The sequence below is a fragment of the Lutra lutra genome, chromosome 1 (assembly GCF_902655055.1).
Source record: "Lutra lutra chromosome 1, mLutLut1.2, whole genome shotgun sequence".
NCBI lineage: Eukaryota > Metazoa > Chordata > Mammalia > Carnivora > Mustelidae > Lutra > Lutra lutra.
The window spans coordinates 218,395,133-218,417,371 of record NC_062278.1 but is presented as its reverse complement, the minus strand read 5'-3'; the positions used below and the strand labels follow the sequence as shown (position 1 = coordinate 218,417,371).

The following is a 22,239-nucleotide window of genomic DNA, read 5'->3' as shown; positions in this document are numbered from 1 at the left end:
GGGGGTTTTTATCCAGAATCTAATAAAAACACTGATTTTCTTTTTTTCTAAAAAAGTGGTGCCTGAGTGAGAAACTGTGGAGTGGGGGGTCTTTGATGAGCTCTGGGTCTCCAGGGTCCCTGGGAGAGCTTCCCTACAGTGGTCCCTTCTCCTGTCCTCAAACGAGTGTGTGTGCCGGGGCTGAGAGGCCCTTGGGGGCAGCCAGGGAGAGAGAAGAAATGGGCTCCTACCCCCACCCTACTCCCGATATGGCTGACCTGTTCCAGTGGTTCCAGACTCTGACCCAGGACACAGAGGAAACCATCTGACCTGGGGGAGACTGACTCCCAAACTAGCTGGGAGAGCCCCAGACACCCTGAGACATTGCCTCCTCCTTTGGCAGGACCCTTACCATGTCTATCCCCAAACTCCGGCTCCTACCTCCAGAACAGGAACTGCCGAGCCAAGAGAGTGTCTTCACACTTGTCACTAGGCTGAGCACAGAGAGAGGGTCCAAAGATCATGAGTGGGTGGGTGAGGGGCAGGTAAATTGTGAAAGTAAATGGGTGAGGGAATGAATGAATGGACAGGTGAGCACGTGAATGAGTGAGTAAATGAATAAATGAAGGCAAGAAGGACAGATGGTTGAAAGTCAAGGAGGGAGGAAGGAAGCAGAGAAGGTAGAGGAAAGGGAGAGAGGGAGGGCAGGAGGGAAAAGGGACTACCCAAAACACATATTTCAGGCAGGATGGGAACCAAGGTATGATCCAAGATGAAAGCCCATCCCTTCCTCCCAGAGGGACACTGAGAAGTGGACCCCCTCCAAGGCCCTGGCCCAGCCTGGGAGCTGATTCAGGGACAAGCCATCTTCCCCAGACACACCCACGGTTGGTCCCAACACCCCCTTGCAGGCCTGGCCCTGCCCAGGGGAAGCCCTCAGAGGGGGACCCGGCCACTCCCCCACCCTGGAGGTCCTCTGCCCAAGGCTTGGGACTTGATGCGCAGTTTGTGGGGCAGGGAGGGCTGAGGAAGGCCCTCAGGATCGCTCCCTGGGACAGGATAGGCCATCCCAGGGGGCAGCTGCATCGGACCAGCAGTGGGTGTGAGCAACACATCGGAGGGCCCAGAGGCCTGGTAGCCAGAGGCCATGGGTGACCACAGCCCCCAGAAGGGCCTGAGCTCTGGTCTGGTCCCCCCATGCTCATCCAGGAGACGACAGCTGAAGAAGGTAGCTGGGAGGGCAGCCTGCAAGGCCATGTCCATTCTCTTGGGGGTGTGGGGAACAGGGTCCTGGGGGCACCTGGGGGAAGAGGCCAGACCAGTACATTTGTGAGCCACCAGGCAGCCCCGGCATCCTGGAACTCCAGTGTCCAAAGCGCATGGCCTCAGAAGGCAGCCATGGGAGCCAGGGAGGGAGGGGAGTGGCTCAGCCCTCGAGCCCAGATCTCCAGTCCAGGGGGGCTCCCACAGCAGCGCCTGAAGGGGCAGGGTCCGGGAGCCAGCAATGGAGGGCAGAAGGCCAAAGCGATGCCTAAGTGCCCACAGCTCAGCCCTGAGCAGAGCATTCTCCTCCAACAGCGCGGCCAGCCTGCTCTCGAGGGCGGCGTCATTGAGACGCCTCTTCTCCCGGGACCTCTTGGCTGCTTCGTTGTTCTTCCTCCGCTTCTCCCAGTAAACCGTGTCCTTCTTCTCTTCTGGCATGAACTCACGCTGCCGCCGCACAACGGGGCCCCTGCCCTGCAGGGTCTTACTGCGACCCTGAGATACAACTGGGAGGCCTGAGAGACCCACGTCCATGGCTGCCTGAGGGTCCTAGGGAGTAGGAGAGAGGTCTCAGACAGGAGGCAGGAAGCTGACCTGGATGACTGTCCCCCTAATTTATCCTGAGACCCCACTGTCACTGATGGGGGAGGGTACAGGTAGAGTGGGAACCCCAGTGGAGACGGGGATGGAGGCTGAGAGGGAGGTAGTGGAAAGGGAAGCTGGTGGGATGATTTGGTGCCTGAGGGAGCAGCCCTGGAGGCTGCCAGAGATGCCACGTGGCTGGAAAAGGCTTAGGAGCACACCACAGTCTTTATGCAGAGCTAGTAGGGCACCCTATTCTCAGGAATATGCAAGCTCCTTCCCCCAGGGTTCTTACCGCTGAGAAAGTCAGCTGACAAGACAAGGGTTCAATTCAGTCTGAGTTCCAGGGTAAGATTCTTGGAGATTCAAAGGGATATAGAAAGAAGGCTAAACCTAGAAAGAAAGAAAGTGTGTCCATGGAGTTAAACTGAGCCAAGCTGGGGTCAGAAAATAAGCCACTATTCATCTGAACTGTGCTGAGGTTATGTCCCAAGATCTCCTCGACATGTGGCCAGAATTTTGCACTGGCCCATTCATCCGTCCACCTACCCATGCATTCAGAAGGTGATCTGTTCACCTGTTCACTCGCTCAACTGTCCATTTGTTCATCCCTCTACCCATCTATTTAACCAACTCGTCATCCATACATTTATCCACTCAATGACCAATCTGCCATCTTGTTTGTCCATCCATCCACTCAGTCAAACATCCACCTGTCCCCCATCCAATTATAGAATCATCTACACATCTACCGTCCACATGCTCATCCACCTAACTGTCCAGTCACTGTAGATTCATTTTGAAAACTAATATTTTGCCTACAGGTAGCAAATAAAAAGTAGACAAACTGGACTCCATAAAAAAAGATCTTAAATTTTGTGGATCAAAAGATACTGCCCATAAGGTAAAAAGATAACCCACAGAATGGGAGAAGATATTTGCAAATCATATGTCTGGTAAGGGATTAGTATCCCAGAACATAGAGAGAACTCCTACAACTCAGAAAAAAAAAAACAAAAACAAACAAACAAACAAAAAAAAAAAACACCACACCTCAATTCTAAAATTATCACAGAGCTGGAATAGGTCCATAAGCAGAATGATGCTCAACATCACTTATCATTATGGAAATGCAAATCAAAACTACAATGAGATACCACCTCACATCCATTCAGATGATTACCATCAAAACAAGACAGAAAATAGCAGATGTTGGCCAGGAAGTGAAGAAATCAGAACTCTCGTGCACTGTTGGTAGAAATGTAAAACGGCACAGCCATTGTGGAAAACAGTATGGTGGTTCCCCCAAAAAAAACAAAAATAGAATTACCCTATCATCTAGGAATTCTATGCTTGGGTATTGCAGGAATACCCAAGAGAATTGAAAGCAGGGTCTCAAGGAAGTATTTGTCTACCTCTGTTCATAGCAGAATTATCCAGGATAGCCAAGAGATGGAAGCAACCCAAGTGTCTGTTGACAGACGAATAAATAAGCAAAATAGGGTCCATCCATACAATGGACCATGATTCAGCCTTAAAAAGGAAGGCCATTCTGACACCTGCTACAATGTGAATAGACCTTGAGGACATGGGCTCAGTGAAATAAGCCAGCCACAAAAAGACAAATGTTGTAGGGTGACACTCAGAAGAGGTACTTGGAGTAGTCAAAATCATAAAGACAGAAAGTAGAACGGCGGATGCCAGGGGCTGAGGGGAGAGGAAAATGGGGAGTTATGATTCAATGGGTACAGAGTTTCCAGCTTACAAGTGTATGGGGAATGGGTAGTAGTGAGGGTTGCATAACAATGGAAATGCATTTAAAATCCCTGAACTGTAAACTTAAAAATGGTTAAAATGGTAAATGTTATTATGTGTATTTTACCACAATAAGAATTTTTAATAATATACTAATGTAACTTTACTGAGTGCCAAGAGTCTTGCCGTCCATATATTCATTCATTGGTCTCCCTCCCTCCACCCTCAGCTCATCCATTCCTTCAACCATCCAATAACTCTCCTGCACCCCATGCCAGCCAGCCTGTCACAAGTCCATTCATTCATCTCTATATTCATCCATGGGTCCATCCATCCACCCAACCACCAAAGATCAGTCCATGAGAACTTGCCATGTACCTAGTTTTGAAGAACCAGAACGTGAAAAGCAGTGGTGGAAAAAAAGAATCAAAATCACGAGACTCCAAGCTCCTGGGATTGGGAGCTAGAAAAGATGCCTCGGGTCCCAGGGATACTCCAAGAATGGGGGAACACCTCCTTAGCCTCAGCTCAGTTTCTCATATTGGTTTTCCTGAAATTTCTAACACAGGGTAGGCTCTATCAACCTCCTGAGTTCCCTGGATCGAGGATGTCCTCACCTTTCATGATCCTGATACGAAACAGGTGGAGAGAAAAAGAAACCCCAGAGCAATCAGGGGATTCTGCCTGAGAAGTCATGATAGGCTCCAAGAAAGAGTAGACATTGAGAGCATGGCATCCTATGACTAACCTTCATGAGGGCATTTATATATGTCTTTGTCTACCACTGTATCTCTGGTGCCAAGCATTGTGCTTATAGACAGTAAGTAGTAAATAAACACTGTTGAATGAATGAATGAACGGACAGATGAATAAAAAGAAGACTTTGGGGCCTTCGGCTCAGGTCATGATCTCAGGCTCCTGAGATGGAGCCTTGCATCGGGCTCTCTGCTCAGCAGGGAACCTGCTTCCCCCTCTCTCTCTGCCTGTCTCTCTGCGTACTTGTGATCTCTGTCTGTCAAATAAATAAATAAAATCTTAAAAAAAAGAAAACAGGACTTTGTTCACAGATAGAAAATATTTGGCCCTCCTAAAATAAGACAAAATCAGAGAGGGAGACAAACCATAAGAGATTCTTGATCATAGGAAACAAGCTGATGGTTGCTGGAGGGGAGGTGGAAGGGGGATGGGGTAACTGGGTGATGGGCATTAAGGAGGGCACTTGATGTAATGAGCAATGGGTGTTACAAGCAACTGATGAATCACTAAACTTACCTCTACCTCTGAAAGAAAGAGAGAAAGAGAGAAAGAAAGAAAGAGGAAGGAAGGAAGGAAGGAAGGAAGGAAGGAAGGAAGGAAGGAAGGAAGAAAAGGGGAGGGAAGAAGGAAGAAAGGGAGGAAAGAAGGAAAAGAAAGAGGGAGGGAGAGGGGGAGGAAGGAAGGAAGGAAGGAAAAGGGAGAAAGAAAGGAAAAGAAAGAGGAAGGGAGAGAGGGAAGAAGGAAGGAAGGAAAGGAGGGAGGGAGAGAGAAAGGGAGGGAGGGAGGGAGGGAGGAAGGAAATAAATGTTTGGCTCTCCTTTTAACTGCCAGTTGAAAATTGTGAAACCAGGCCCCTGGGTGGCTCAGTGGGTTAAGCCGCTGCCTTCGGCTCAGGTCATGATCTCAGGGTCCTGGGATCGAGTCCCACATCGGGCTCTCTGCTCAGCAAGAAGCCTGCTTCCCTCTCTCTCTCTCTCTGTCTGCCTCTCCGTCTACTTGTGATCTCTCTCTCTGTCAAATAAATAAATAAAAAAAAAAATCTTAAAAAAAAAAAAGAAAAGAAAAGAAAATTGTGAAACCTATCACACTTCCCTTTTTGCTCTGGCCACCAAGAAACTTAGCACTCAGTTTTAAGATAAACTGTAATAGCCTTCTTGATTGGGAAAGCAGTTTTTCTTCTCCAGTGTTATTATTTGAATTTAGTCTTTTGCTCTGTGCTAACAATGCCTGGGCTTAGTGTCTGTGGCTGCATAAGGTCGTTCAGAGCATATATAAAAGAGAACTGAGTCATAAACCATCAAAAAACAAAATTCCTCAGAACTCTGACCATGATTCTAAGTCCACATTTCCCAAAGTATGTTGTCAGGAACCCCAGTGCCAAGGGTTCTCTGCCAAAAGAACAAAGAAAAATACAATGCATGTGAGAAATACTGCATATTTTATTCCCTATGTAAGAACAATTAAAGGCTCTGAGAAGTCCTGCAAAAAAAAAAAAAAAAAAAACCTATTTACCCTTGTTTGATTTAAAGGTTCTCAAATTTTTTTACCCACAAAATATTTACTTCACATAATACCTTGGGATGCATGTTTATTCACTCATTCATACAACAGAGTGCCAGGTCTTACAATGGTTACTAGAGCAATAGAGGAAAATCAAGCAACCCCCTGACTTCACAAAGCCCACAGTCTCTTGGTAAAGGTGAGTGAGATGATAATGGAAAATATAGGCTCAGAGAGGGTCTGTTATCTGCCCCAGTCATACAATAATTAAGTGGCAGAACAAGGATTTGAACCCAATCCAATGTGTGGGTCCATTCTGTTTACAGCTCTGAGGGGTTGCTATGTCTGGCAATCATGGCTGGGCTTGGAAAAAAAGGCCTTGTGGGGCTCTGCAGTCACCTGAGTGGCCAAGCAGTCCTAGTCACTAGAGGGACTCCTGTGCCAGTGCCTGAAGCCTCTCTGAGAAATCCTGGTTCCTGGGGGGACTCCAACACCAAGACCTAAAACCCCCTCTGAAGCCCAGCAGGCATCTGAGGCCACCAGCCCACCTGCTGGTGCTTGCTGCAGAGGGGGGCAGCCCCCCACTGGCCCATGTCACATGGGCTAGAGAAGCATCTGCAGTGTGTGGACCCCGGTCCACAGGAGCCAGGTGGGGAGCAGCCCTGGGTTCGCACCTGGCTACTATTCACACCTGGGCTTTGTTCTTGGCAGCCAGAGGAACTAACACAACCTTGTTCAGGAGGCCAAGTTCACTGACCCCTTCCAGATGTCTGAGGCCACCACAGCTTCTAGCGGGAATGTATCATCCTGCTGACGGAGAAGAAAACCAAGGCTCAGGAGCTTACATAGCTGGCCTGGGATTACTCAGCAATTTCACACATAAGCCCGGCATTCCCTCCCATCCTTTCCTCCCAAAAAGATGAGGGCCACCACTGACTCCAGCCCCAGAGCCACTATTGACACCCCTGGCATTCTCCTCTCCTGGCCCCCATTCATGCCACCTCCCACCAATTCTCACCAATTCATCCCACCTCCCACCAAGCATCCACATGTGCATACTTCCTCTCCATGTTCTCCACAGCCCTGGCTGCTGGCCAAGCATTTCCTAGCCCACCTGTCCCCCCACTCACCTCCACCCTAGTCTCTCCAAATCCACCAACAGCCCAGAGGACTCTTTTCAAAACCCTACTTATCCTCAGCTTGGAAATCTCTGGGGTGTGCTTATGAAAGTGTCAGCATCTTGAACTCTTGAAAACAGTGCTCACGTGCACCTTGGTTCACCCTCTTCTCCACCCTGGGGCCAGGGAGTAAACAGAGGAAGACGCTGCGTGAATGTTTTTTGGAATGAACTGACGAATGTATGAGTTATTCAGTATCTGAATAAATTAATGAGTAAAATGCAAGTGAATGAATGAGTAAGCAGATGAAGTAATGGTCGAGGGTCAGGGGCCCTGAGTGGGGTACAGTAACCCTGATCAAATCCTCTCTACCCGCTAAAGGGCTGGGCCAGGGCCCTCCACTGCCCAGAAAGCTCATCTGAGCCCCAACTAAGACAAAACCTTAGACAGGCTCTCACTCAGAGTGCCTTGTTCCACCCATCACAGCATCCTCCTGCTGCCCACCTGGCCCTGTCCAGGGGACCCCAGACGGTGTCCTGACCACCGTTCCAACTTCAAGGATGTTGGCAAGAGCCCAGGAGTTGATGTGCATTGTGGAGCACATCCCAGGGCCCTGGGGCCAGCATCCAAAGGCACCATCCTGGCTCAGGGAGAGAGGGTAGAAGAGAAGGGGCGAAATGAGCTAGAAAGGGAGGGGATGAAGCACAGGGGTCCTCTAAGACTAAGTCAAAACCAGCTGATGGCCAAAGAAGGCAGCAAGGGCTGGCGGTCAGGTAGAGGAGGGGAGGGGGGGCTCTTGCTCCAAGCCAATGAAGTAGACGAGGGCTAGTCTCACTGTGCAGCTCCCTTCCTGAGTCCCCCCTCCCTGTGGCTTGGCCTGAGCACCCCCTAACCACGACCCCCCACCTCCACAGGAACCCAAATGGAGATGGGGCAGTAGATAGCTCAGTTGCCTGAATTTATTTAGAGAAGAGGCAGCGAGGGCTGGGCTGGGCCTTCCTGTGGTCGCTGAGGAAGCACTTAATGGAAAGCAGTAAGTCAGGGGCACTCCTATGCAGAAGCCCACAGCAGCGGCAAATAAGGAAACAGGAAAATGGTCTCCCCCAGAGACGGCCCTGGCTAGTTCCACCCCAGCCCCATCAGCCTCCACAGCCTCCCTGACCGTTGGCCATCAAAGCTCTACTTGGTTTTCTGGAGTGACGGGGAGCTCATTCACTGCAAGTCAAGGCACTGCCGGGCTGCATGAACTCTCACAAACAAGGTTTTCCTGGAATGGAGCTAATACCCACCTTCAGCAGACCTTTCCTTCTTAGAATTCATCCCCTCCGCTCGTGAAAAACTCCTCCCTTTGGCCCCTAAATGCTCTGAGAAGTTGATGGGTTGATGCTCACATCCCCCCAGCCCCTACTCCAGTCTGCTTTCCTCAAAGGAAAGCAGCTGTCTATTCAGTACCTACTATATGCCAGACACAAACAGTGTCCCACTTTGCACTTATCAGCACTCAGAGAACAAAGTTTGGTCATCACCCTCATTTGACAGATGAAAAGACAGAGACTCTGAGAAGTCAAGTGACTGACCTGAGTCAGCATGGCCAAGAATGCAGGTACAGTGGGCTCTGGAGATCACAACTTTCTAACACACCAGGTTAAACCTTCCCCGCTTTCCCCACTCCTTCCACCAAAGACACAGTTTTGAGTTCACTTAGTACCTCTGACCAGTGTCCACAGAGGAAAAAAGGATCCAGAGAACCACGCAGCAAACAATGGGACGGGACTGAGCACCCAGGCTGCTGGGATGTTGCGATGGATGGACCGAGTTAAGACCTTAAGCTTGCTTGAACTGGGTTCAAATCCTCCTTTCTAGCTAAGTGTGCTTGGGCACATCAATTCACCTCTGTGAGCTCCCAGTGCCTCCTCTAAAATGAAGATAATAGTAGTACCTACTTCATTGGTTGTGTAAAGAATAAGTGAGATCCTGGGTGTTAAAAGCCGGTACATAATAATAGTAAACGAGCCACATGGCTACTTTTTATTTGATGGTGATGGTGGTGGTTTTGTATTAGAGCCCTCTTCCACTAGGGCTTCTGTTGAGGTGCTCCCATCATTATTTATGTTGAAAATACCTGTGAAAACCTTCGGAGACCACTCAACACACTGATCAGTTTACAGATAACAAAAGTGGACTTCCTTTCAACATGGCGGACCAAGTACACACTGAGACCTTCCCACTCCTCCTCAAGCACTTAGAAATGATAGGAAAATACTAACTTGAATGAGGGAAAAAGGAAGTGCCCTATGACAAGGGTATGCCCACCCATGTAGGTACAGGGCCCCTAATATTTGAGATCAAAAGCACACATTCTTAAGAGACTCTGACCAATGAGAAATAACCCGAAGAGATGAGGAATTCATGAAGTTCCCACAAAGTCTCCAACTGGGAGAATTTACATCAGAGGAAATAGAGATCATTGGCACAATCTGAAAGGAGTTTTGCAATGAATAGATTGAGGGACTCAAAAAGATAAAGGATGGGGGACACCTGAGTAGCTCAGTGGGTTGAGCCTCTGCCTTTGGCTCAGGTCATGATCTCAGGGTCCTAGGATCGAGCCCCGCATTAGGCTCCCTGCTCAGTGGGGAGCCTGCTTCCTCCTCTCTCTCTGCCTGCCTCTCTGCCTACTTGTGATCTCTCTGTCAATTAAATAAACAAATTATTTTAAAAAGAATGATGGAATAATAGCCATAAAACAAGAGCAGGGGTTATGAAACAAAAATAGATTTTTTTAAAGAACCAGTCAGAGCTCAGATATGAAAAATATAGTTGTTAGAAAACATAAGAAATGAGTTGTCTACCAGAAGGGAAAACCAAGACCAAGAACTGGTAATGGGAATTTTATTGGCAGTGATGGACCCAGAACAAGGAGCCCAGATTTTAGAAGACCAGAACTAAAGTCAAACTCAGGAGCTGACCCTTTGGGCCATTTGTGAAAACCCTCTTCAAATGTGTCCTGTGATTCCTCCCTCTCCCCACCTTGTTTTTTTTTTTTTTTTCCTTTTTCCCCTGTATTTTAATGTTACTGCTGAGCTGGACTCCATAGTTCCTCCCTAACAAAGAACAGCGCTTTCCTCCCCTGACTAGTCAGGTGGGACAATGAGTATGGAGAAATGGCCAGTGTTCTCCTCCAAAATTAGAACTGAATTAAACAGAATCTGAATGTTAAGGAAAAGAGTTGACTGAGTAAAACTGAGAGAAATAGCCAATACTGGCCATGGGATGCTAGACAGATGGCTTAACATCTCTGAGCCTCAGGTTCCTTGACTATAAAATGGGCTCAAGGGCCCATGTCACATGCAGATGTTCTGAGAATTAAATAGAAAGTTGTACATACAAGACACCTGGCATATCCAGGGGATCTCACAAGGAACATCTCCCTGGAGCTCAGCAACACTTTTTTTAGCCCATAGAAACCCCACATGAGGACAAAGCTCCAGTCACTTGAGCCACAAACAGAGGAGAGAAACTTAAAACTTTGAAAGGACAAAAAAAAAAAGGTGAGAAAAAAAGATGAATCAAAGGAGAGAGGGTAGGCTGACTTACAAATCCCCCACCTACATGGTCAGAGGGCAGCCCACAAGCTTTCCCTTTGCTCTGTGCTATGAGGGGAACTAAAAATGACCACAAACTCTCCAGTGGGTGTAAGGCTTCTCAATACTCACAGGCAAGAGATGACATTTGTGTGGTCAACACACATCTGGAAAAAGTGTTCACCCCCTTCCCTGACAAGAGAAATACTCATTTGTTTTCATCTACACAATGAGATACCAGTTTTTTTCTGGCTGAAATAGGCAAAGATTTAAAAATAATAAAACCTAATGCTAGCAAGGATGCAGTGAGATGGGCACTTGTGTACCTAGAGGGTGAAGGTGTAAACTGCTTCCTGGAAAAGCAATTAAGCAAAATGAAACAAAGTTAGACTCACACCCTGTTTGAGGAAGGATGATAACACACTTCTCTCCCACCTGGATCATTGTTCCAGCCATCTCGTTAATCTGGCCTCAGGAGCCCCTGTGTCCTTCCTCAAACACACCATTCCAGCCTCTTTTGTTTCCTGAAGAGATGTTCTCTCACCTCCACATGCTGTCCCTTCTGTCTTGAAGATTCTTCCACTTCTCTCACCTTCCCCAACCAAATCTTACTCATTCTTCAGGATTGGGTGTAGATGTTACCTCCTACAGCAAGCCCACCAAACTGACCCCTCTCAGCTAGGCCAGGAGCCTCTTCTGGGCTTCCAGCATCCTGTGGGTTTCCTCCATCAATTCAGTGATCACTCTGGGTCTGTGTCCCCCCGTCCACAGATCTCCAAAATAGGTACTCGAAACAATAGGAATGAAATATTTGAAGAAGAGGATGTGCTCTGTGTGGTCCCAGAAGGTTGAGCCAGGACCACAGATTAGGGGACAGAGAGGCAGGTTGGAGTAAGGGTCTGAAATTTTCTAGAGGTGCCTGGGTGGCTTAGTTGGTTGGGTGTCCAACTCAAGTCATGATCTCAGGGCCATGAGATTAGCTCCACATCAGTCTCCATGCTGAGCATGGAACCTGCTTAGGATTCTCTCTCTCTCTCTCTCTCTCTCTCTGCCCCATCCCCCCTACTTGTGAGCTCTTTTATTCTCTCTCTCTCTCAAAATACTAATACTAATACTAATGGATTTCCTAGGAATTCCAGCTCACTAACCCAGCAGAAACCACCTCATGAAGTAATGAGCTGCCCATCACAGGAGGTGTGCAAGAAGGTGGTTGGAAACCACTTCTCTTGCTCTGACTTCTCCACTCCTCTCTGTCCAGATTCAGGGGGCCAGGGATGAAGAAGATGCTGTCCTCCCCAAGTTGTTCTATGTGGCTTTCCTCTGACTCAGAAGACTGCCCAGTGAGGTCTGTGGACCCACAGAGGCTGTTCCCACGGAGCTGGTACAGCCCAGCCCATTCCTCAGAAAGGCCACAGAGTCCCAAGAGGCTACACTCTCACGGGGCTGGGGGAGCCTGATGGAGGCTTCGGGCCCTCTCACTCTGAGAAAACCCCTGCCTCATAAAAGCCCCAGTGAAACCGACCTCTAAAACCGAGAACCCTCTGTGGGAACTCAGATTTCAAGAGGAAAATGCAAGGCACTCTGGGACTGCGGCAGGCCCTACCCCTCCCCTCTGCCCCCTCCCGGGGCCCATGGAGAGGAAGCCATTGGTACCTCTGTGCCCAACCCACAAGCCCAGCTAGAGTCCCAGATCCCGGTTCAGACTGATAGGCAGGAAGGGGGTGGGGCAGGCGACAGGTTGTCCACCATCCCAGCTGTGATAATGACACACTGCATGACCTTAGACAGGGGCCAGATGCTCTCCCAGCTTCAGTCTTTTCACTGTCAAATGGGTACAAGATTGGTGCCTGGGTGGGTAAGGAGCCCAGGTACATGCTTAGTCCCGAAACATCGCAGGTGTTTTGTTCTTGAATTCCCTGAGCTAATGGAAATTGACCTCCTGAAACTGACCAGGAACAAAATTCATCTCCGGGAACCTTAAGTCCTCAGCTCCCGGCCACAAACACCCCTCAGGCTCCACCTCCCCCTCTACCCAGCCCAAACCAGGACAACCCCCAAATGAGAAGAGCCTCAGATCCTTGGGGGCCCCGGCAGACTGGGGCCCAACTGCCTGGGGGACATTCGAGGCCCCCTAACCAGCCTGGGGGTACTGTCACCAGGTAGGAGTAAGGGCATCTGGCACCAATCACCACCCACGCCAAGGAAAACAGTTCAGAGGTGTCCCCTATCCAGCCAAGTCCAGGACCCAGCCAGCCCTTATTCCCACTCAGGCCCTGGGTCTCTCTTCCAGGGACCTGAGTCCCCAAAGCGTCTCCTCTCTGCACTCCCAACACTCCAGATACAGTCCAGCTTCCCGGCTTTTGCACAGGCTGTTCCCACCCCCTGGAATGCTGTTCCTCCTGATACTCACATATGATTGGGCCCTCCCTCACCATCTCCAGGTCTCTCCTCCTTGGCAAGGTCTGTCCTGACCTGGAGGCTGAATCACCACCGACACACAGACCTCCATTGTCTCTCCTTATCCTGCTTAGTGTTCATTTAGGGCACTTACCACCCCCTTACTTTTTAGAGACTGATCCGTTTGCTTGATGCTGTCTCTGCCACTAGAACGCTAGCCCCTGAGGGCAGGGACAGCCCCTCTCCGTGTCCCCCGTGCCTAGAGCAGCACCTGACACACAGTAGGTGCTTAATAACTATTTGTTGAGTGAACGAATGAAGAAATGAATGTGAACAATGTCAATTCTCACAACTTCCCTGGAAGGCAGGTTCGCCCCCTTTTGCCACAGAGGCTCAGGGAGGTCCCACAGCTGACCACCCAGCTGGTCACAGGTGGGCTTAGAACCCGGGCAGCCGGGCCCAGAGCCCATCCTCTGAAGACCTGAGATACAGCCAGGTCTTCAAGGCACCTGGACAGCAGGACACAGCTCCCGGCTCCAGATTCAGCGCCCAGGGAGCCCCAGGGCCTCGGGCTTCTTTCCGTGAAATAGGCCCAGGGCACTGAGAGAAAGAGCTTCCGGCAGTGGGAGCCCTGCCCTGGCTGTCCTTCCTCCGTCCCCCGGAAATGCACTTAAAGAAACATCCCACTTTCCCTGCCCCCACCCCACTCCTGGAATATCCCACGGTTCCCAGAGCGAGACAGAGCCTGGACCCCGTGACTTCTTTGGGACCTGAAACATCCAGTGGCCTCACCCAAACCTCTTCTGGGTTCCCAGCTCTGCCTGTGCCAAGCACTTTACAGACACTATCTACCAGAAGGATCTTTTCACCACATAGATTATGCCACGTTCCCGCCCAAAACCCTCAGCAGATCAAGACCATGCTCCTTTACCCAACTCATGGAGCCCCCCCACCCCACACAGTTCCCACAGGGCTGGTCCCCTCTGTGCTCCAACCACTGGGACTCACCACAGGGCCTTTGTACCTACAGACCTGCTGCTTGGACCCCTCCCCTGGGTTCCTCATTCTCATCCTCTGATTTCAACTCCTCTGAGAAGCTCTCCAGAACTCCCCAGGTGCCCCTACTCTGCACTTACTGAACATCAGGTGTTTCCACTTCTGAGCATTTATTAACCAAGAAATTTTACATTCACTCATGTAACTCGGTGACTAACATCTCTCTTTCTCCAATGAGGCCAAGACCTGTGTTTCTCCTCCCCAGTATAGCTCCACGCCAGGGCCTGGCACGTAGTAGATGCTCAATAAATGTTTGAACGAATGATTGTGTTGGATCCCATATCACCCGCAGTCTCCCATTCTACAGGTGAGGAAACTGAGGCTAGCTCCTGACTCCTGTTCTGCACTGTCTCTCCCCAATGTCCCGCAACCAGCCTCCTACCCCACCTCCAGCTCTAGGGCACTGGTTCGGATATTTGTTAATGTTTGGGGACACACTCAGTTGTCATGGCAAGGGGAGCAGATTACTGGCATCTAGTGGGTAAAGCCCAGGGATGCTGCCCACACATCCAGTGCCCGGGACAAAGGATTACCCAGCGTGCGGAAGAGAAACCCTGCTTTAAGAGAAGTGCCCACATCCTAGCCCGATTGATAAAGACCAGCTAGGCCTGGTCCCGGGGGGGCCTGTAATCAGAATCAGTGGGTGCGGTGACACGAGATCCCATGATAGATTTCACCTGGATCCAGCTGCCCCTGTTTCAGCTATTTAAAAAAAAAAAAAAGGCACCATCAAAAGACACTAACCACAAAACAAAAAGGTGACCAACAGAATGGAAGAAAATATCAGCAAATCATAGATCTCAAAGGGATTAATATCCAGAATATATAAAAAATACCTACAGCTCAGCAATAACTACCAAAAAAAAAAAAAACCTTAATTAAAATTGAGCAAAAAGCTTGAACAGACATTTCTCCAAAGAAGATATCTAATCAGCCAATAAGCCCGTGACAAGAGGTTCAATGTCACTCATCACTCGGGAGGACAACTGGCCCTCGGACAGTGCGGGTTTGGACTGTACAGGCCCCCTCACACGCGGGTTCCTTCATAAACACCATCCGGGACAGTCAGCGCATTTTCTCTTCCTTGTGATTTCCTTAACAACACTGTCTTCTCTCTGGCTGACCTCACTGTCAGAAAACAGCCCATGATCCATGCAAACACACAAAATAGTCTTTCATCGACTGTTCACGTCCTCATGGAGGCTGCTGGTCAACAGCAGGCTGGTCGTAGGTTTTGGAGAGTCAAAGGTGATGTGCGGATTTTTGACTTGCAGGGGTTTGCTCCCCCAGTCCCCGTGTTCAAGCGTCAACAGTACAATGAGATACAGCCTCACACACATGAGGACACTACTATCAAAAAAAGGAAAAACAAAATAAAAGCAAAACAAAACAAAACCAGAAAATCAACAATGCTGGCAAGCATGTGGTGAAACTGGAATCTTCACACACTGTTGGTGGAAATATAAAATGGCACAGCCCTTCACTATGGAAAACAGGATGGGGATTCCTCAAAAACTTAAAAATGAAACTACCATATGATCCAGCAGTTCCATTTGTGGGTCTACACCCCAGAGAACTCAAAGCAGGGATTCAAAGAGCTGCAGGCACACCCATGTTCACAGCAGAATGATTCATAGCAGCTACAACATGGAAGCAGCCACAGCATCCATCAGGACATGAACAGATCAACACAATGTGCTCCGTCTACACAACGGAACATTCATCCTAAAAAGGAGGGCCATTCTGACACCTGCTACGACACAGATGGGCCTTGAGGACCTTTTGTTCAGTGAAATAAGCCAGTCACAAAAAGACAAATGCTGTATAAACCTGCTGATATGAGGTCCCCAATGTGGAGACATGGACAGAAGGTAGATGGTGGGCACCAGGGCCTGGGGGGTTGGGGGGGCTGGGAGTTAGGATTTAAGGGGGACAGAGATTCAGTTTGGAAAGGTGAGAAAGTTCTGGAGACGGATGCTGGTGACAGTCGCACAACATTATGGATGTATTTAATACCCCTGGGCTGTATACCTAAACATGGTTAGGACGGCAAATTTTATGTTATGTATATTTTCCCAAAGTGAAAAAAAAAAGAAGAGAACACTGTGCAAGTGGCCCTGTCTGAAGCATGGGCTTGCATGCCTGTAGAACCCAAGACAGTCCAGCCCTCCAGGGTCCCCGCCTCCCATAGGGTAAAAGCCCAAGTCCTCTCCAAAACCCAAAAGGTCCTACACAACCTGCTCCATTCCCTCCCTGCCCTCCTGCCTTCCTGTCTCCCCACTCTTCACTCCACTTGGGCCACAAGGGCCTCTTTATTCTTCCTCCAACACACCTGACCCAGTCTTACCCCAGGGCCTTTGCACAGGGTGTGCTCTCCCATTTCAGTATCTGCATGGCCGATCCCCTCTGTCAATGTCCATCAGCCTTTATGCAGGACAGAGTTTTTGCAGCCACCCAACCCCTCCACATCAGACTTGAAGTTTGGGGAGCAAGGCCTGACCTAGACAGTGGGTAGTCTCTGAGACACTGGTGTGTCTCACCTGCTCTTCCCATCTGAGCATGGCCCAGAGGCCCCCAGGAACCCACTGCCGCCAGATGGTGGGCACAAAGCAATTGTTCAATAAACACATGAGTAAAAGTACATTATGGAGGGACAGAGAAGAGAGACAGAGAAGAAGAGAAAGAGATACAGACAGAAACAGAAAAGGCAGGAAGGGCAGACAGGGAAAGAGAGAGAGAGGCCAGCAGAGAGAGAGAGAGAGAGCAGATTGCCCCTAACCCATGAACGGCAGCCCCCCACACACATGACAGACCCCAGCAGACAACAGCCAGAGGTCTGTAACCACCACTGTCTGCAGCAAATGCTCACTCCCATCCTCAGGGCCCCTGGGACCTCACAGCACTTACACTGGGACCCCAACAACCCCCAAATCTTTACCTCCAGTTCACCCCACAATAGTCAGGCCCCACAACACACAGACCCTGAGGACAAACACGCAAGGTCTGCACAGTAGCTGGACCCATCTAACCACCACATCCCGGAACACTGTGGGACCCCCTCCCGTGACAAACCCAGCCCTCCCCTACAGACAGACCCCTAGACCACCACACCACAGCAGACCCTCCCAGGTCCCCATGCACCCTATTCTGAGACCTCAGCCTTCCATCCAGTGCCCCCCTCACGACACACACACCCCAGTGGGTGTAGTCACCCATAACGACTGGCACTATCAAGGCCATTTTGGGGTTCCAGAAAGCCTGAGCTTTTCACCCCTAAGTGCTGACCAGGCAACAGCATCTGTCCTCAGCCTCCTGATGTAGGGGATGGGGCCAGGTATGGACGCAACACCCAAAGAAGGAGCAGAGAGGAGGGTGGAAGCCAGGAGAGAAGGCAGCAGAGCTGGGTGCACAGGAAAGGTGGGCTTTGCAGGCAGTGGGCCGCAGAGAGAAGGCAGTTGCTGGAGGGCCCCCAAAATAGATGCAGGCATTGGGGGCCGAAGCCAGATGCTCCCACCCACCGCTATGTGAAGACTGACCCTGGCCGCCACCCCACTACCCAGCCCTTCCTGTCCCATCCCCAGGGCCACGCTGGGTCTCCCTCAGGGCAGGGGGGTCCGAGGAGACAGAGCCCAAGAGGGGAGAGGACAGGCCCTTCCGAGTCAGACAGAGGTCTGTTCTTCCTCGCCCAACCCGGAGTGGAGCTTGGATGAGGCCACAGAGATGTGACAGACAGAGACAAAGAGACACACAGGTAGGGAGACACACAGAGAGAATCCCAAAGAGAGCCAGAGACCCTGAGACACAGGGAGAGACACAGAGAGAGAGAGCTGGGGCAGGAAAGCTGGAGGGAGCAGAAAAGTCTGAGACAGCATGAGAGCTACAAGGACAGGGGACGGGCGGGGGAGGGGGTGGAGGTCTGGGTGAGGGTCCCCGAGGGTCCCCTGGAGCCCTGGCTGTCGGGCAGCCCAGGCGGGCCTCTACCTGCACACGGGGCTCACTTCCCAGATCGCTGTTTCCCCAGTAAGTCCTGCGTGAGCCACGAGCCGCCACACGTCAGCGTCGCGGAGCCTCCAGACGCCTCCGCGGTGGAGGGAGTCACCAGCGCTTCCGTAGAAGCAACACCCCGGCCCCCAGTCTGTAGCTCGTGGCTTTCCCTGCAGAGCTGTCCCCCCACACACACACACACCTGAGGTCTGCCTGGGGAGCAGGTGCTGTGGGCTGGCTCCAACTCAGGGGGGTCACTGGGGTGCAAACAGCCCCAGCAGGAGGTCTTAAGGGGAGGTGGACCTGCTGGCCTCACCACTGGGGGCCCAGAAAGGCACAGGGGTGGGGGGTCTGGATGGCCAAAGCTGGAACATCTCATTCCATCCCACTAAAGCCCTTCCAGAAAGATCAGAGGAGCAAAAGGAAATGTCCCTTTCTCCCCTTCCCCGCGAGGATGCTCTCCTGCTCAGACGCCTTCTGTAGCTCCTCGTTGCCTTTCAGGTTTTCTAATTCCTTGCCCTGGACATACCCTCTCTTCCCAGTCTACCCAGCAGAGGAAACAAGCCCAGAGCATTTTGGAATGTGTCCACAGGGGAAATTGAGGCCCAGTCCTTAACTGCAATATGAGATTTCTGAGTGGACATCAGGAAATGAGGATGGAAGGTATTCCAGGCAGAGGGAACAGCACATGCAAAGGCTTGGAGGTCAGGCCCACAAGGATGTGCTCGGGCGGAGCCTGGGAGAGATGGTCGGAGCTGCTTGGAGGAGAGCCCTCGCACTTGGTCCCTGGACGTGAACGGCCTGCAGGGGCAGGATGGGGGGCTGGAGGTGAGGAGGAGCCTGAGGAACTCCCCATGTGCTGTGCCCCCCGCCCCCACCGGCATCCCACCCCTTCCCCCGCGGGATTTGAGGAAGATTGACGCGGAGATGGGATTGAGCTGGCCTTGATTTGGGAACAGTGGCACCTGGTGGGCACGGTGTGGAACTGCACCCTCCTTCGTGGGTTCATTCTGCGGACGTACCGCAAGCCCGGGCCCATTCCCGGGGTATCTGACACCCAGATGGGGTCATCTTTTAACTCCCCCTTCCCATAAAATAAACTCACCTTCAGCAAGAATCATGAAATGAAAAAATTATAATAGCCACAAAATAAATACAGATGGTGAAAATTTAGTGTCCAGTAGAAAAATACTTTACATAAAAAGTGGCCAGTAACTAAGTGAATTTTAACAAAACAGCAAACAGCAGTTGGGAAAGCCACTAAGTCGTGCCCCTGATGTGCCATTTTACTTTCTTGATTCATTCATTAGCGTTAAAACAAAGAACAATTTTTTTAAAAAAATAAGTTTTCTACACTTTACCTTAGAATTTTGTCAATTACACCTCAATAAAGCTGATAAATTAAACAAATTAAAAAACTAAATTTCCCTTTTTAAGACATCACTCAAACTCAGCACTATAGTTCATGTACGAAATAATATTTACACTTACTTGCCAATGAAAAATATTGTGTCTCATGGTTTGCAATCCTTTGCTGTTTTAATAAACACAAATAAAATCTCCAAGTGGTCACAGAATAAGACAAAATTATTATTATTATTATTATTATTATTATTATTATTATTATTATTATGTGCTGCCTGCGTGATTACTAAGTGTTCTGCACTGTTCTAATCACTTTACAAATAATAACCTTTATTCTTCACCCAAACCTGTGAGGCAGGTACTATCATGACCCCAACTTACAGAGGGGGAAAATGAGACACAGGGGGATCAAGATAATGGCTCAAGGTCACACAACTTTGGAAGGGTTGGACCAAGATATGAGCCTGCAGGGCATGTGTTCTTGAAGTTTGGGCTTTATTGTCCTAGACTGAAGTCAGGAGGAGGGTGGTCAGGGACCACTGCCCCGAGGACATGGGACATGGCCCAGTTATCCAGGTAGAAGAGGAGACGGGGATTTCAGGCAGAAGGAACAGCGGAGGGGGGCGGGGGGGGGGGGGGGCAAAGTTGGAGTAAATTCAGTGATTTGGAAGAACAGAGAGGAAGCCTATGGGCCTGGAGCTGAGTGAAGTGGGGACAGCAGGGGCTGAAATAAGGACAAGAAAGCAGCAGGGGCTGCCTCACGTAGAGCCTCGGGGACCCACTAAGGCTCTGCCCAAGAAAGGAATGACTCTGATTTCCATTCTCCAGCGGTGAACCCTCTAGCATCACCCAGAATCATTCAGAGCCCCTTTGGGTATAAGTGACAGGAGCGAAAGGCTGGATCTCACACAGGATGAGGGGTCCAGACATCCTGGCTCTGCCACCCCAGCTATGTGGCCTTGGGAGAATTGTGTTCCCCTTTCTCTGCTTTGGTTTCCTCATCTGTGCAATGAGGATAATAACAGGGCTTAACTCAGAGGGTTGCTGGGAGAATTAAATAGGTTAGCACGTATCAAGAGGTTAGAATAAGGATGGATGTAATAAGGGCCACCTAGCATTATCTTCATCTTCATCTTCATCTTCACAGTAAAGATGAAAGTCTGATGGCTGCAGGTGAGGTTTGATCCAGGTGCTCACATGCTATCCTCAAGGGTCTGGTGTCTTCCCTCTGCTATCCCAGGCTGCCTGTGCTTTATGTCTTGATTTCACACAGCAGTTAAAGTCCCATTCCCAGCCCTGAGGTCCACAACATGGTCACTGCCATTTCTCTCATCCTCAAACCACACTGTCTAGGGCCAGATTGAGGGTCTCTTCGGTCTGACCCAAAGAAGGGAAGAAAGGCAGGAGGGGGAGGGACCTGAGGCCCCAGAATCCCCAGCAAGTCTCCTAGCCTCTCATTGGCTCTGAGGGGGTTACATGCCCACTCTTGAGCCAATCGCTGTGGCCAGAAAGATGAGGTAGTGGCCGGAGCTGGGGTTGGAGCCAATCACAGTGGAGGATGGGGGGCGGGCGGAGGAGGATGCACGGTCAGAAAAGAAATTCAGGGTCCGAGCTCTACTTCACCTGCCCTGATGGGTTCTGTGCTGGAGTCCTGGAGAGTGTCCCAACTTGACTCAGTTTCCCCACTCTCCTCCTGCCCCCACACTTCACATCAGGTTGATTCCAGAGCAGAGAAGTGGGGGAACCAGCCTCACCCTCCCAGGGAGGGGGCCTACTTTGGGGCATTTATTCTCGATACCCCCCAATGACCCACCCCCTTTCCCATTTTCCGACCTCATCCTTCCTGCCCCGGGGGACCAATGAGGCAGCTCACGCAAGACAAAAGCTGAGTTTATTTTGGCATTGAGAACTTTTGCCTGGGGGTTGTAGGATCTTCCTTCAGTAGCCAGAGGAAGGGGGTTTGTCAGGATAAGGAACACGCCCTCAGCCCCAGAGGGACGAGAAAACACCAGGACGGGACCAGTCTACACAGTCTGTGTGAGTCTAAGAGGACCCATCCTCTCCCGGTCTTCCTCCACCCACATCCCTCCTCCCTCAGGCAGAGAGGACAGAAGGCGGGGATGCGAAGGTTAGTTTCGTGCCCACTTGGCTAGGCTAAAGTACTGGGCCGTTCAAACCCTAATCTAAGAGCTGCTGCGAAGGCATTTTGTAAATGTGGTTCCTATCTTCAGTTCCTTGCCTTTAAGTGAAGCAGATGCCTTTCACTATGTGAGTGGGCCTCATCCAATCAGTTGAAGGCCTTAGGAACCAAAACTGGTTTCCCTGAGAAGGAGGAACTCTGCCTCGAGACTACAGCATGAACTCCTGCGGGAGTTTCCAGCCTGCCCTGCCAATTTCAGACTTGCCAGTCCCCACAATTGCTTCAGCCAATTGCTCAAAATAAATCTTGTTATATATATATATATACGTACATATATGTATATATGTACACACACACACACACACACATATGCTATTGGTTCTGCCTCCCTGGAGAGCCCTGACTGATAGAGAGACCATCCCCCTTACCACTGCCATGCTTGGGAGAGAGGAAGAGTTGACCCCAGCCAACCTGAAGGCCCTGGGTTTCAAGGGGAGGCAGAGAAGTTAAAGCTGGGGCATAAAGGTCTCCAGCCCCAGGCACGCAGAAGCTCAGACACTCTTATTCTTGGCCTCCTGTCCAAGCCCCTTGGGCATCTTGATCTCACTGGCCAAATAGTACCCCTCTACCATCAGGAAGTCTGAGTGATCCCCCTACCTGTGGAGGGCAAGACAGTCAAGTCAGGCCACAGTCCACACCCCCAGAACCCAACCACAGGCAGGGTGTCAGCAAACACAGCCCTTAGGGGGTATGAGGTACTGGG

General features: G+C 50.3%; 1 protein-coding gene across 1 annotated transcript; it reads right to left on the bottom strand.

The window, feature by feature from the left end:
• Positions 1–689: 689 nt before the first annotated feature.
• On the bottom strand, positions 690–18,043 carry NFILZ (NFIL3 like basic leucine zipper). Its single transcript, XM_047717273.1, has 3 exons — positions 17,969–18,043; positions 2,120–2,217; positions 690–1,791 (listed from the first exon to the last, which is right to left on the bottom strand). Exon 3 carries the CDS (start codon positions 1,774–1,776, stop codon positions 916–918), a length of 861 nt encoding a protein of 286 aa, XP_047573229.1. The 5' UTR covers positions 1,777–1,791; positions 2,120–2,217; positions 17,969–18,043; the 3' UTR covers positions 690–915.
• Positions 18,044–22,239: the final 4,196 nt, after the last annotated feature.